This window comes from Momordica charantia (genome assembly GCF_013281855.1).
Source record: "Momordica charantia cultivar OHB3-1 chromosome 8 unlocalized genomic scaffold, Mcharantia_2.0 BLBB01000008.1, whole genome shotgun sequence".
Classification (NCBI taxonomy): domain Eukaryota; kingdom Viridiplantae; phylum Streptophyta; class Magnoliopsida; order Cucurbitales; family Cucurbitaceae; genus Momordica; species Momordica charantia.
This window is the reverse complement of record NW_028275166.1, coordinates 20378585-20392981: the sequence shown is the minus strand read 5'-3', so window position 1 is coordinate 20392981 and position 14397 is coordinate 20378585. Positions and strand designations below refer to the sequence as shown.

General features: G+C 44.2%; 1 protein-coding gene across 1 annotated transcript; it reads right to left on the bottom strand.

Moving 5' to 3' along the window:
- Positions 1 to 4497: 4497 nt before the first annotated feature.
- LOC148209744 (uncharacterized) lies at positions 4498 to 13825 on the bottom strand. The gene is made up of 4 exons (XM_088126975.1): positions 13568 to 13825; positions 13103 to 13488; positions 4842 to 4924; positions 4498 to 4754 (listed from the first exon to the last, which is right to left on the bottom strand). The coding sequence occupies exons 1-4, from the start codon at positions 13823 to 13825 to the stop codon at positions 4498 to 4500; spliced, it is 984 nt and encodes a 327-aa protein (XP_087983101.1).
- Positions 13826 to 14397: the final 572 nt, after the last annotated feature.

The following is a 14397-nucleotide window of genomic DNA, read 5'->3' as shown; positions in this document are numbered from 1 at the left end:
TTAAAGTAATCTTATTATTATAATATAAAAATAAAGTAAAAAAAAGTAGAATGTGTATGCACATTCTAATAAACTACTATATTAAAAAGCTATGATATTTGAAAAATATTTTTAGACTATTTTATCTGTTCAAAATTTTTAAATTTACATGTCACTTATCTAAATTAATTCAATAATTATTACTTTTAATTATATTACATTTAATGTCGAGGAGTCTTAAAATCTTAAAAAAGAATATAAGGAAATTTATTCTACAAATATCAAGAATCTTGAAATCTAAAAGAATTATAATTTTCATATATATATATATATTACACTTATTTAAAATTATAAAATGTGATAAGTTAACTTACCTAAATTAATTTAATAATTATTATTTTTCATATATTACATTTAATATAAAAATATGAAGAGTCTTACAATCTAAAGAAAAGAATGTAAGGAAATTTAATCTACAAATATCAAGAATCTTGAAATCTCAAAAGAATTATAATTTTCATATATATGTGTATATATTGCACTTATTTAAAATTATAAAATGTGATACTTATCTAAATTAATTCAATGATTATTACTTTTAATTCTATTACATTTAATATAATTATTACTTTTAATTCTATTACATTTAATATAAAAATACGAAGAGTCTTAAAATCTTAAAAAATATATAATTAAATTTAATCTACAAATATCAAGAATCTTGAAATCTCAAAAGAATTATAATTTTCATATATATATATTACATATAATTTTAAATTATAAAATGTGATTTAAAAAGTTAGAATAAGAAAAGTTTACTTACCTAAGTTAATTAAATAATTATTAGTTTTAATTATATTATATTTAATATAAGAATATGAAGAATCATGAAATTTAATCTATAAATATCAAGACTCTTGAAATCTTAAAAGAATTATAATTTTCATCTATATATAATATATATATATTCACACACACTTGCACTTATTTACAATGGTAAAATGTGGTTTAAAAAGTTTACTTACCTAATTCAATAGTTATTATTTTCAATTATATTAAATTAAATATAAGAATACCAAGGGCTTTAAAGTCTTAAAAATAATACAATAAAATTTAATATGATGAAGATATAAAAATATATACAAAACAAAAAGAGAACGCAAAAAGACTCTAAATTAAGACTAAACAAGTTCGCCACGATATCAAGTGAAACTAAAGAATTTTCAATCCCCAGCAACGACGCCAAAAACTTGCAGAAGTAATTGCTTACCGCACGTGTATGGGTCAAGTTTTAATAAAAGTGTGTAAGTCAATATGGATATTGTCTCTAGACTAGATTTCTAGCTCACTCAACTACTATAGATACAATCGCTCAATTTAATTTATAGAATTGAATCGAATAAAAGAGTATATATGAAAGTAGATAAACATGCAATATAAAAGCGAAAATCAATGGGAGCAAAATTTCTATGAATTGATTTCACCTATTGAATCTATAAACCAATTATTTGATTACTAAAGAATGAATAGACTATTATTTCTATAGTCCAAAAACTCTAAAATCTCAACTATAGTTTCAATAACAAGTAAATGTTTTAATGAACAAGTCTTTTAACGATCTCTAGAGGACTTCTAAATCTCCCGATCTTAAAACTTGTTTAGTTATGCAACCTAGTTCTAACCCTAAACCACCCCTCCAAGTGTAAGATTCTAAATCTAAGATCAATTAATCAATGATCAGTAGATTAAGGGCATGAAGCATAGAGAAACACAAATAAAATATTCAAATGCATTCAATCTAGATAATCAAACAATCAATCCATAGAGTTCAATGATACATCAATCTCTAAGATAAGATGTTTAGTTACTCATATTCAATGTAATACAATAAATCTCAATAAGAATTCCATAGCAAAACTAGAAGAATCAAGAGAACGGAGAAATGACAATAATTTTTTTATCTTCCCTTTAGTGTTAAAGTTAGAGTCGGAGACTACCACTAACACCAGAGTAAAGATTATTGTTTCACTAGTAAAATTTCAATGCATAGTCACATGCATAATTCTCTATCTTTTGGCCAATTGATTTTGATTATTTTAAATATTAAAATGAGTAGGGGAATGTTGTTATATTTTATTATTTATCAATAACTAAATATGAGTTTCTTTTTATATTTAATTTTAAGAGTTTAAATTTTGAGAGTTTTTATGAAATTGCGTGAGATGGAAACATATTTTAAAGAGATGTTAACAAATACTTATTTATTATTACTACATCTACATTTGCTATAAATACCTCTACTCATTCTTTACTTTCTCTATTTTAGCGCAATTGGCCAAAAGAGGGGCGTTGTTTGTGCTTTTCTTTATAGTTATTGTATCTTATTTATAATTCCCCAACATATTTAAATCATAATTAACATCACAATGAAATCAATAGAAAATAAGGTAGAAATGATTATATAAGAGTTTGAACACATGAACTCCTACTCTCATACCATTTTAAACATAATTAAACCCTCAGTGAATTTAAAAGCTTAAGTTGATAGTGAAGGGATGTGAATCCCGGAGCGGAAGCGGACCATCGTTCTTGATTTTTGAGAAACAAAACCAAAACTTACAAAATTGAAAACACAGGGGAAAAACTTGTTTTTTCTTACGTTTGAAGAACACTTCTTCAATTTGATTTCCTACGGACACCACCAGCGAATCTTCCTTGCTATCCTCTTGGGTCTCGGGATCGTGCTTGTGGAAGCACTGTTTGAATGAGAGGGAGAGTTTTTGAGAGAGTGAGAGCTTGATCGAGAGAACTCAATTGGGCGTTCTTTTTGTTCTTCCTTCTCTGCTTTTGCAAAAACTGCAAAAGAGATAACCATAAAACCAGTGACGTGGGGAGTTACCCCACGTCACCTAACTGCCCACTCGCCTCAATTTTGCAGGGGAGTTAATTATTAATTTATATATTAATATTATTAATTAATAATAATAATTAATATATATATAATTTATTAATTAATCATATTAATTAATAAATATAATTAATTATTAATCTAATTAATAATTAATTAATAAATATATATATATATATAAATCAAATAAATAATTAACACTTAATTATTTATTATAAAATTAGAATCATATTCTAAAACATTTATCTCACATAACCTATAGTTGTAATGTACATCTTATGCACATTATTTTTAACCTATAGTTTTAATATGAATCATATTCATATTAATTTTATTTGAATCACATTCAAATAATTTCTCTCAATATATATATTCATATTAAATATATATTATAATGTATCAATATACATATATTTCCTTGAGCAATTTGAACAGTTCAAATTCTTCCAAAACCTAGATCGTCGTTTTACCCGTTATAAGCTATCAAGGGGACCAAATGGACCTACAGATCAGAAACTCCAACGATCGTGATTAATCGGTCAAATTCATTGACTGAGTTAATCAACATTCGTTAACTACGGGTCACTCCACTAAAGACCCGCAGTTGCACTCTTCTCACTGCAGAATGTTTTTGTGTCCACAGATATACGACCATTAATGACAAGTCAATCCTTCACGAGTGCTCGTAACTCAAGTAGGGTCAAATTACCATTTTACCCCTGAGTTACATCTTACTTCTTAAATACCATTGTTCCTCTAATGAACAACCCGGTTATGGTCCGACCAATAACCGGAAGTCCCTCTCGGGCCAATGAGAGGGTGGGGCCCCTTGTTCAAGTCCCGGAGTCAGCATTTAAGAGAACACTCATCTACTCCCCCTAAAGTCGGGGAGGAATGAATTCCATCTCGTGAAGTTATGTTCCCAGCTCCCCACTCGGTCTCGTCCCCAAAATGGTAGGAATGTTGAACCGGCGACTCGAGCCACTCTTACCCATACAAATCAAAGGACAAGCTCTCACGGGCAGGAGTCCATAACTCACTCAGGATTGAGAATGAGTTGCCTGGTCATCTTAAGTAACAGCAATCTATTAGTTAACGGTGTTACATCTAAAGATTGGCTATTTCGTAGTCCGCTCTTATACAAACTCATTGTATAGGATACCCCCACTCGCATGTCTCCACACGAACGACCTGGATCGAGTCGTCTGTAACATTTACAGAGTGGGCCGTATCCATAGTGTTGCTAGGATAAGGTACCCAACTTTATCCATATACTATAGACCCTTTAGGTTATTCACGGGACATTATCCACTCGTATATCAGGGGTATATCAAACATATACCTCGTATATCAGGGGTATATCAATTATATACCCAGTACATATATTGTCCCGGTTACACTAAAATAACCTCGGATGTTTAGTTTATTGCATTTTGGACAATGCAATGCTATGAATTCAACAACAAATTTATTGAATAAAACTTTATTGAATATACATTTGTTTTTACACAAAATACAAACTACGAGTTTAGGGCAACACACCCAACAGATAGGTTAGAGTAAATTTAATTTATTTATAGATATCTCAATGCTGTTAAAAGAATATATAGTCAATCATACTGAAGAAATGGAACTATGAAACTCATGGAGAATTTGATCCGATGACCGCCGGTGGCATGCTTGTTGATAAATATTGGACCTTCTCTTTTATATCCAAGAAATGAATAAAGGAGTTCACTTTGTGGTCCACTCATTCTCAGCCATTGAAGAGCGGTCTCTATCTTGTCCATTTCTCTTGCATATCTATCCTCAGGCATGACTAGGATATCTTTCTTCATATCATCTCTTATTTTTGAATTATTCATATCTACACCAAAAGAGTTAAGTCAATAATATTAAAAATAGTACTAATACATTTCTAATTACTTGTAAAGATCAACCTTATAGGGATTACCATTCAACATTTCTAGTACTTGGCATGGTTTATCTCCTCTTAAATTTAGCTTTAAGCTTCTTTGTTCTCGAAATTGTTCATTCCTGAGTTGTACACATACTCAATCTCCTCATTTGAATACTATAGGCTTTCGGTCTTAGACTAACTTTTATAGCCACACCTTGGTACTTTGTTCCCAATTTTTTATTTTTTATTTTTTTATTTTTTATTTTTTTATTTTTTATTTTTTATTTTTATCTTTCGAATCACCTCCATCTTGTTTTAGTAATCTTGTTTAGGAGCTAAAGGAAATAAGTCAATGGTGATAGGAATAACAAAAATTAGTTACACCATGTACGAACTTATCATACGCAAATTCTATGAATGACAGGATAATCCTCCACAAGTTTAGCATTTTAATCGATAGCCTTAAGCATACTTACCATATTCTATTTCCTTGATTTGTAATATTTGTCCATTAGTTGTAACAAGTTGTGACGCCCGAGTAGGGAGGAGGGGTACATGGATGAAGTGTACCACATATGAATGAGAGGGATATTGCGATCATGTAAGCATGGTTAAGACAGGCTTAAAAGAATCGATAATTACTACCTATATTAACAAGATACACCTTTCTTTTCAGTGGCTCAACTATAAGAACTCTAAAGTTAATCACTTGTGTTGGTCTATAAGGACAATCTTCACTTTTCTAAGTGTCTCGGATAAAGTATTTAGGTTAAAGGGGATGCAGGAGCGAAAGTACCAAATTTTTACATTCTTATCACTAAAACAATGCTCTCGGGAATATCTTGCAATTTAACAAAAAAAAAAATAATTAAAACAACATATCCAACCACACGTTTGGCATCATTAATTCCATTACAAGGAATAAAGTGAGTCATGCATTTTACTACACCTACCAACCACAACAAATGATACTACCCTTACATTATTTCCTAGTTCTTACCCAAACCTAGCACAAAATCTATAAATATATCTCTCACAATATATAGGCTATATGGTTTCGATTTAGAATTAGTTTTCTCATGACAATCTTTATGTACATCATGTATCATTTTAGGTCAATAGAGACGTTTCGTTCAATGTGAAATATTTTAGCGGCCCAAAATATCTCATTAGCAATTCCTATTAGTTTTGTTTGGGGAAGGGAATACCCTGGACACGTGGAGGACCCCTATTGGTGCTCCAAGATGGCTCATGAGTCATGCCCAGCTCGGATAGCCGAGATGGCCGCCACCAACGCCGACAAATGCTAAGTATGAGGGCCGAGGTGAACCTGGCCCAGGTCTGACCTACCGGGGAGCTCGGTAGGGGCCGGGATGAGCAACTGTCTGCGGCGTGATTATCGGGCGTAACCGTCGGTCCCGAAATTACCGGGTGTAACCGACGGTCCCGAGATTACCGAATGTAACCGTCGCTAGATTAGCGGGACCACCACCCATAAGTAGAGGACCTCACTCCCCGATCAGGTACGATGATTTTTCTGGCTTCGAACTAAACTTGGAATCCGACCTATACTGACTTGATCGTCGGAGTGCTCACCTTTTTGTGCAGGTCCGCCCAAGTGTTCAGGTCGGTCCGGAGGCCGAGTTCGAGCTACAATCAGGAACACACTGTTGTGCACATCTTTGCATAAACATTTGGCGCCGTCTGTGGGGAGACTGACAATCTAAGTCATCCTAATTCCTTTAAACCAACACGCGAGCAAACATGGTTCAACCAGCGAATTCGACCAATACGACAGATCGAAGGACTCTAGCTGCCAGCGATGCCCACCAGAGGGAGGTCGGAGCAGCGGCGGTAGAGGGGCAAGGTCACGACGGCCTAGCAACGGAACCCCTCCGCAGATCGGCACGGATCACCGCGCCTGCCCTACCGCCTGCGCACCCGAGGACGTCCAAGGCCACCCGTGGCCGAGGTGGGACCTCTAAGAAGGGCGCCCGGGGTCCAGCCCCGGCTCCAACAAGCGAGAACTTTGATGCGCTCTAGAGAGAGATGGAGGCAATGCGCACACAAATGCGCTCCATGGAGGCAATGTATAACGAAATGGTGCTAGCTGCAGGCGCAGGGTCCCGATCTGAGAATCGAGTGACGCGCATGGACGTACGCGAGCAAAGGGGTTCCCACCTCGGCCCAACCGAGGAAGAACGTCCCGAAGACAACGAGAGTGAGGGGTACACTCGCCAGAGGGGAGACCTCCGTGAGCATCTCAACAGAAAGAGAGGCTCGTCTCTCCGAAAAGGGCAGTCACCATCCCGCTCCCACAGGAGCTCCAACCAGCAGGCTGAATCCTCTCACAATCCCGCAGGGATAATCACAAGGGAGGAGTTCGACCAGCTGAGGGGGGAGCTCGATGCTCAGGTGGAGGCCTTAAAGGCCAAATGTGAGCAGAAAGACGATTCACTGAACGATGGCGACTTGGGAGAATCGCCTTTCACCTCGGACGTTTTGGAAGCACCAATCCCTGAAGTTCAAAGCTCCTACCGTGAAGCCTTATGACGGGACGAAGGACCCCAAGGACTATGTTGAGGTCTTTGAAGGCCTCATGGACTTCCAAGCAGCATCAGACGCAATCAAATGCCGCGCCTTTCAGATCGCGCTTACTGGCAGCGCGCGATTGTGGTACCGGAGACTGCCAGCCAGGTCGATCTCGACCTACTCTCAGCTGAGAAGGGAGTTCCTCGCCCAGTTCTCTTCTCGGCACTATGACAAAAAGACAGCGACCCATCTCGCCACCATCAGGCAGAAGGAGGGTGAGACGCTGCGGGAGTATGTCACCAGATTCCAGGAGGAGCAGTTGAAGGTTGCACACTGCTCCGATGACTCGGCCATGTGCTATTTCCTCACCGGTCTAGCCGACGAAGCCCTCACGGTGAAACTTGGAGAGGAGGCCCCGGCCACCTTCGCCGAGGTGCTCCAGAAGGCGAAGAAAGTCATCGATGGACAGGAGCTCCTCCGAACCAAAACCGGCCGACCTGAACGAAAGATCGGCCGGGGCAGAAGTGGAAAAAGATGAAAGGGCAGATCCCAAGTCCAAGGACAAGGGATCCTTTTCCAGCGGCCGAGCTGAGTATCGAAGGGCGGAGAACGGACCTACCAGGAGCCGACCTTACGAGCGCTTCACCCCAACCACGATTCCAATTTCCGAGATCCTAACGAACATCGAGGATTCTGGAATGGAAAAAACTACTCAAGCGTCCGGAGAAACTTCGGGGAGCCCCGGAGAGGCGCAGCAAGGACAAGTATTGCCGCTTCCATCGGGAGCACGGCCACAACACGTCGGACTGCTGGGAATTGAAGCGCCAAATTGAGGATCTAATTCAAGACGGCTACTTCAAGAAGTTTGTGGGAAAGCCCAGGACCAGCTCAGCAGAGAAAAAGGAAGAGCGAAAGCGTTCAAGGACGCCACCCGGCGCACCGACCGACCTGCGGTCATCAATACCATTTTTGGAGGGCCAAGCGGGGGTCAATCCGGACATAAAAGAAAGGAGTTAGCCCGTGCAGCCAGGCGCGAGGTGTGCATCATCAGGGAGCAGGGGCCGACCTGCCCAATCACCTTCGACGGTGCAGACTTGGAGGAGGTCCACCTGCCCCACAATGATGCCCTTGTGATTGCTCCCTTGATTGATCATGTGGTGGTCAGGAGAGTGCTGGTAGACGGGGGCGCATCCGCTAACATCCTGTCCTTACCGACCTACCTCGCCTTGGGCTGGGACGAGGTCGCAATTGAAGAGAAGCCCGACGCCGCTGGTTGGGTTCTCTGGAGAATCGGTCATCCCAGAGGGTTGCATCGACTTGCCGGTCACGCTGGGGCAGGACCAAACTCGGGTCACTCAAATGGCCGAGTTCGTGGTAGTTGACGGTAGATCGGCCTATAACGCCATCTTTGGGAGACCCATCATCCACTCATTTCGGGCCATTCCCTCAACACTTCATCAAGTTTTGAAGTATTCCACCCCCAATGGCGTGGGCACGGTCCGAGGAGAACAGACCGCTTCGAGGGAGTGCTATGCCGCCGCACTCAAAGGCTCATCGGTCTGCGCCCTCGAAACTCTCAGGGATGGGACGCTCGAGTTCGAGGCCGACCTGCCGAGGAAGGAGTTTGCCGCACCCACTGAGGAGCTCGAGCTTGTTCCTCTGCTTAGTCCCGAGAAGCAGGTAAGCATAGGAACCAAGCTGGGGGCCACCGACAGAGAGGAGCTAATCCACTTCCTCAGATCCAACTCGGACGTCTTTGCGTGGTCCCATGAGGACATGCCTGGCATTGACCCGCGAATTATGACGCATCGCCTCAGCATAGATCCATCATTCCGACCTGTGAAACAAAAGAGAAGACCTATAAACAAGGAGAGTGAGTGATGTAATTGTTGAGGAAGTTAACAAACTTTTGAAAGCTGAATACATAAGAGAAATTTCGTATCCCGAGTGGCTCTCCAATGTTGTATTAGTTAAAAAATCTAACGGCAAGTGGAGAATGTGCGTAGATTTTACGAACTTAAATAAGGCATGTCCGAAAGATTGCTTCCCACTGCCGAGGATTGATCAGCTCGTGGACGCCACAGCCGGGCACGAACTGCTCACCTTCATGGACGCCTACTCTGGGTACAACCAAATCAAGATGCATGTCCCAGATGAAGGTCATACCGCTTTCATAACAGACCAAGGTCTGTACTGCTACAAGGTCATGCCCTTCGGGTTAAAGAAGAACGGAGGAGCGACCTACCAGAGAATGGTGAACAAAATGTTCGCCAAGCAGATCGGCCGGAATATGGAAGTGTATGTGGACGACATGCTTGTCAAGAGCAAGCAGTCTAAGTCGCATCTCTCCGACCTGGCCGAAGCCTTCGAGGTTCTGAGGGCATATCAAATGAAGCTCAACCCTGCTAAGTGTGCCTTTGGAGTCTCCTCGGGAAAATTCCTTGGCTTCATGGTAAACAACCGGGGATCGAGGCCAACCCCGAAAAGATTAAAGCCGTGATCGAGATGGAGGCACCTAAAACGCTGAAGCAGCTTCAGTGCCTCAATGGCAGGATTGCGGCCCTGAACCGGTTTGTTTCAAGGTCGACAGATAAGTGCCTCCCTTTCTTCAAGGTCTTACGAAAAAAAGGGCCGTTTGAATGGACAGCGGAGTGCGAGCAAGCGTTTCAGCAATTGAAGAGCTACCTCTGTTCGGCACCCTTGCTTGCCAAGCCCATGCCGGGGGACAAGCTCCAATTGTACCTAGCAGTGTCTGACAGTGCCGTCAGCTCGGCCCTAATCAGGCAAGAGGAAGCGCGGCAAAACCCGGTCTACTACACAAGCAAGGCTATGACCGAAGCCGAGACTAGATACCCTCAGATGGAGAAGTTGGCTCTCGCTTTGGTCACCTCGGCCCGACGACTTAGACCATACTTCCAAGCCCATACGGTGGTGGTGCTCACTAACTTGCCCCTTAAAAGTATCTTCCACAAGCCGGAAGCTTCCGGACGCCTAATGAAGTGGGCAATAGAGCTAAGTGAGTACGACATCCAGTTCGAACCCAGAACTGCGTTGAAAGGACAAGCAGCGGCAGATTTCATAGCCGAGCTCACACCACCTTCCGAGCTGAGCGAGTCCGACCTACCTTGGACAGTCTATGTCGACGGATCCTCCAATGAGAAGGGGTGCGGAGCCGGGGTCCTCTTGCTCGGACCAGGGGGTGAGCGATTTGAGTATGCCTTGCGGTTCAGCTTCCGGACTTCTAACAACGAGGCTGAGTATGAAGCATTTATTGCCGGCCTGCGAATCGCTCGAGCATTGGGGGCCTCTTGTGTTAAGGTCTTCAGTGACTCCCAGCTGGTTGTGAGCCAGATCAAGGACGAATACCAAGCCAAAGACACCCGAATGGAGAAGTATTTGGGCAAGGTCAGATCATACCTCGCCCAGTTTCGAACTTACGAGGTAAGCCGGATTCCGCGAGAGCAGAAAATTCTAATGCTGACGCCTTGGCCAAGTTAGCATCGGCGTACGAGACCGACCTCGCCAGGTCGGTCCCCGTCGAGATCCTAGATAATCCCTCGATCTTAGAGCCAGATCTGATGGAGATCGGCGCTCCAGAATCCTCATGGATGGACCCGATCACGGACTTCATTAGGGGCAACTCACCACAAGATCCAAGGAGCGCAGAAAGTTGGCAAGGCGGGCAGCTCGGTTCGTGGTCCGAGATGGGGCATTGTACCGACGTGGCTTTTCCCTGCCTCTATTGAAATGCCTAACCCCTGAAGAGGGCCTGTACGTCCTCAGAGAGATCCACGAAGGAGTGTGCGGCAATCACTCAGGCGCCCGGTCGCTGTCAGCCAAAGTGATCCGGCAAGGATACTATTGGCCGACCCTCAGCCAGGACGCCAAGAAGTTCGTTAGAACTTGCGACAATTGCCAACGCTACGGAACCATAATCCACCAACCTCCCGAGCTGCTCACCCCCATCTCGGCCCCATGGCCATTCGCGCAGTGGGGGGTAGATATCATCATGGTCCTTTCCCTTTGGGCAAGGGCCAGACCAAGTTCGCTGTGGTTGCTGTGGATTACTTCACCAAGTGGGCCGAGGCCGAGGCGCTCTCCCACATAACGGAATCCAGGGTCACGTCCTTCGTATGGACGAATATCATATGTCGCTTTGGTATACCGCAGGCCATAGTGACAGACAATGGGAAGCAGTTTGACAACGCCAAGTTCAAAGACTTTTGCAGCAAACTTGGCATAAGTCATCTCAGCTCGTCCCCCGCACATCCGCAAGCAAATGGGCAGGTGGAGGCAGTCAACAAGATCATCAAGCGAGGCATCAAACTTAGACTGGACTCCAAGAAAGGCAGGTGGGCCGAGGAGCTACCAGAGGTTCTATGGTCGTACCGGACCACCCAACGAGAGTCGACGGGTGAGACCCCGTTCTCCCTGGCCTTCGGCTCCGAAGCTGTAGTCCCGGTTGAGATCGGCATGCCATCTGACAGAGTAGAGCATTACGAGCCTACGACGAATGAGGATAGCTGCTCCTCAACCTCGACTTGTTGGAAGAAAGAAGAGCAATGGCCCAGCTACGCCTGGCGGAATATCAGGGCAGAATGGCCAGACATTACAATGCCCGCGTTCGACCTCGGGCCTTTCAGGTCGGACATCTGGTCTTAAGGAGGGTCCAAACGCATGTGGGTGCCCTTGATCCGGCCTGGGAGGGCCCGTTTGAGATCAAGGGCATAGTCCGACCTGGGACGTACATATTGGCCGATCTGAAAGGAGACGTCCTCGCGCACCCGTGGAACGCGGAGCACCTGAAGCGTTATTATCCTTGAAATGACAAAAGGATTTTCAATGCATCTGTAAAGACTGTTCCAAAAGAATTATGATCGGAATAAATGTGATGATTTAATTTCATGCTTCCGAGTTCGACAAGAAATTAAATGGGGGCCACGGACTCCCACGCGATCGCATTCCAGCAGTTGGTTCAAATTCAATCCTCGAAGCCTAAGGGTACGAGGTGCGATGCCAAAACCACTGACGAACTTAAAATTCAAACCTTCAAGGCAAAGGGGCGATGTGGAAAGTTCAAAATGATCAAGCCTCCGAACTTGGGGGTACGAGGAACGATATGAAGAATAGCTACGGACTTAGGATTTTAGCCTTTTTACCTTTTTAAGTTAAGGGTGAAATGTTAAAAATCCAGAGTTGGTGCAATGTATTGAACATTAAGAGATTCAAACTCAAACTTTCAAATTATTTTAATTAAAGGCGCGACCTCAAAAGTAAGAGGTGCGAGGTGACATTAGCTGCAGTTCAAAGGAAAAGCAAAGAAAAGAGGTTGCCAACAACAAAGTAGAAGCAAATGGGAGTCTCTTTATTGAATGAAGAGCAGAGCCAAGGCTTATAGACCTTGCAGCTCTGCCCTGACACTTACAAAACCAAAGAAAAAGAGGAGAGAAGAAAACAGCGAAAAGCCTCGTGAAGGGTGGTCGCCTAAGAGCCGCTTGAGGAGCGCCCTCTTGAGTGGAGCCGACCCTGGTCCTCTTCGGGATCGGAGTAGTCAGAGTCCAGATCTCTGACATACTGATCCACCAACGCTTGGGGGCCAGGGGTGCCGCCAGGACCAGACGCCCACTTCTCGGCATACCTCCTTTTCAGACCGCTGAGATCGATCTGAAGGTCGGGCATGTCGGAAGCAATGCCCTTCATGAGGAACTTGAAGCCCGCGTCAGAAAATCTTTGGCAAATCCATCGAAGTCAGGATGTTGCCTAAACGATTCCTCCAGTAGGACTCCATTGCTGAGGCGCTCCTTCGCCGTCTCCAGCTGGCAGTCGCATGCTCCAGCTCCTTATCCTTCGCTTCAAGCGCCTGGAGCATGTCGTCCTTCTCCTTCAGGAGCTGGAACTTCTCCCTCTCCAGGCCCCTGGTAATAGCGTGGGCAGCTCGGAGTTGGGCCTTGCGCCTGTCCTCTTCCTTCTTCAGCAGCTCGGCCTGGGACTCCACCTCGGCCTTCAAAGTCTCCACCTCAGAGTGAGCCTTCAGCAGCTCATCCTTCATGGTGGAGGAAGCAGCCTCCAAGGCAGCAGAGAACTCCTCTTTCTCCCTCGCTGCCAGAACTTCCCTCCCATCCAGCTCGGCCTTTACAGCCAGAGCCGATTGAATGGAAGCAACGAACGCCTGAGAAATGGTACAAGGAAAAAGTTAGATCGAACTACCTGTTGGGCGAAATCAAGCAAAAATGGGGCACTAGTCTTACCTCGGCGGCGTAGTCGATGGTCCTCTGCAGAACGGACCCAGGGTCGCTCACAAATTTGGACGCCCTCCTTAGGCAGCGGTCCAAACTTGCAGCTGAGATGCGGGACACCTGGTCCCTCACCCCGGAACTTGACGGCTCAATTCTGAACCGTGCCGTCACGTCGGACGTCCCGCCCATCCTGGCCGCAGGATCGTCCACCCGATCTGAAACTTGCAGGCAAGACCCTGCAAGCTCCGACCTCCGAGGGGGAGATCGCATTCTTTTTCTTCCTTCTTCACTTCAGAGGGGCTTCCTCCCTCGCCTCCTCGCCCAAAGGCGGGACGTCCACCGCCTCGGTCTGGGCGTCCACCGCCTCGGTCTGATCCCTGGGGCGCTTCTCCCTCGAGGGACCCCCAGAAGACTCCAGCTCGATCACCGGGGCTGGATCTTCCGAGGCAGGCCCTGCCACGGCAGGGGGTGGCAGGTTTCGAACTCTGGGCGGCCTCAAGAGCATGGGCTCGGCCCTTAGACTTGCGCTTCACGCCGCTTGCAAATCCGCAAACCATGGCTGCGAAAAAAAAACAGGGGTCAACACAAGGTTAGAGGAAAAAGGGGGGAGGCAAGCTCGGCATACCAAGTTCAGAGTTCGGCCTTGAGGATTCAATGGGACGAACTGCAGGGTTGTAATCTAGCAGTCCGGACTCAAGCAGCAGTTCGTCAGTCACCAGGGTTCCGACCTTCCTACCCCTCGGAAAGCGCTCCTTGTAGTATTCCAGCGTATCGAAGGAGGCTTGCGTAAGCTCGGGGACTGGTCGGATTGAAACTGCACGAAGACAAAATCCGAGTTAGAC

Bases quoted from the DNA above. Each gene is read 5' to 3' on its own strand.
- LOC148209744 (XM_088126975.1), bottom strand. From the start codon at position 13,825: ATGCGATCTCCCCCTCGGAGGTCGGAGCTTGCAGGGTCTTGCCTGCAA. The intron at 13,489-13,567 runs GTAAGACTAGTG...ACCATTTCTCAG, and splicing joins CCATCGACTACGCCGCCGAG to GCGTTCGTTGCTTCCATTCA. The intron at 4,755-4,841 runs GTAATCCCTATA...CTTTTGGTGTAG, and splicing joins AGTACTAGAAATGTTGAATG to ATATGAATAATTCAAAAATA.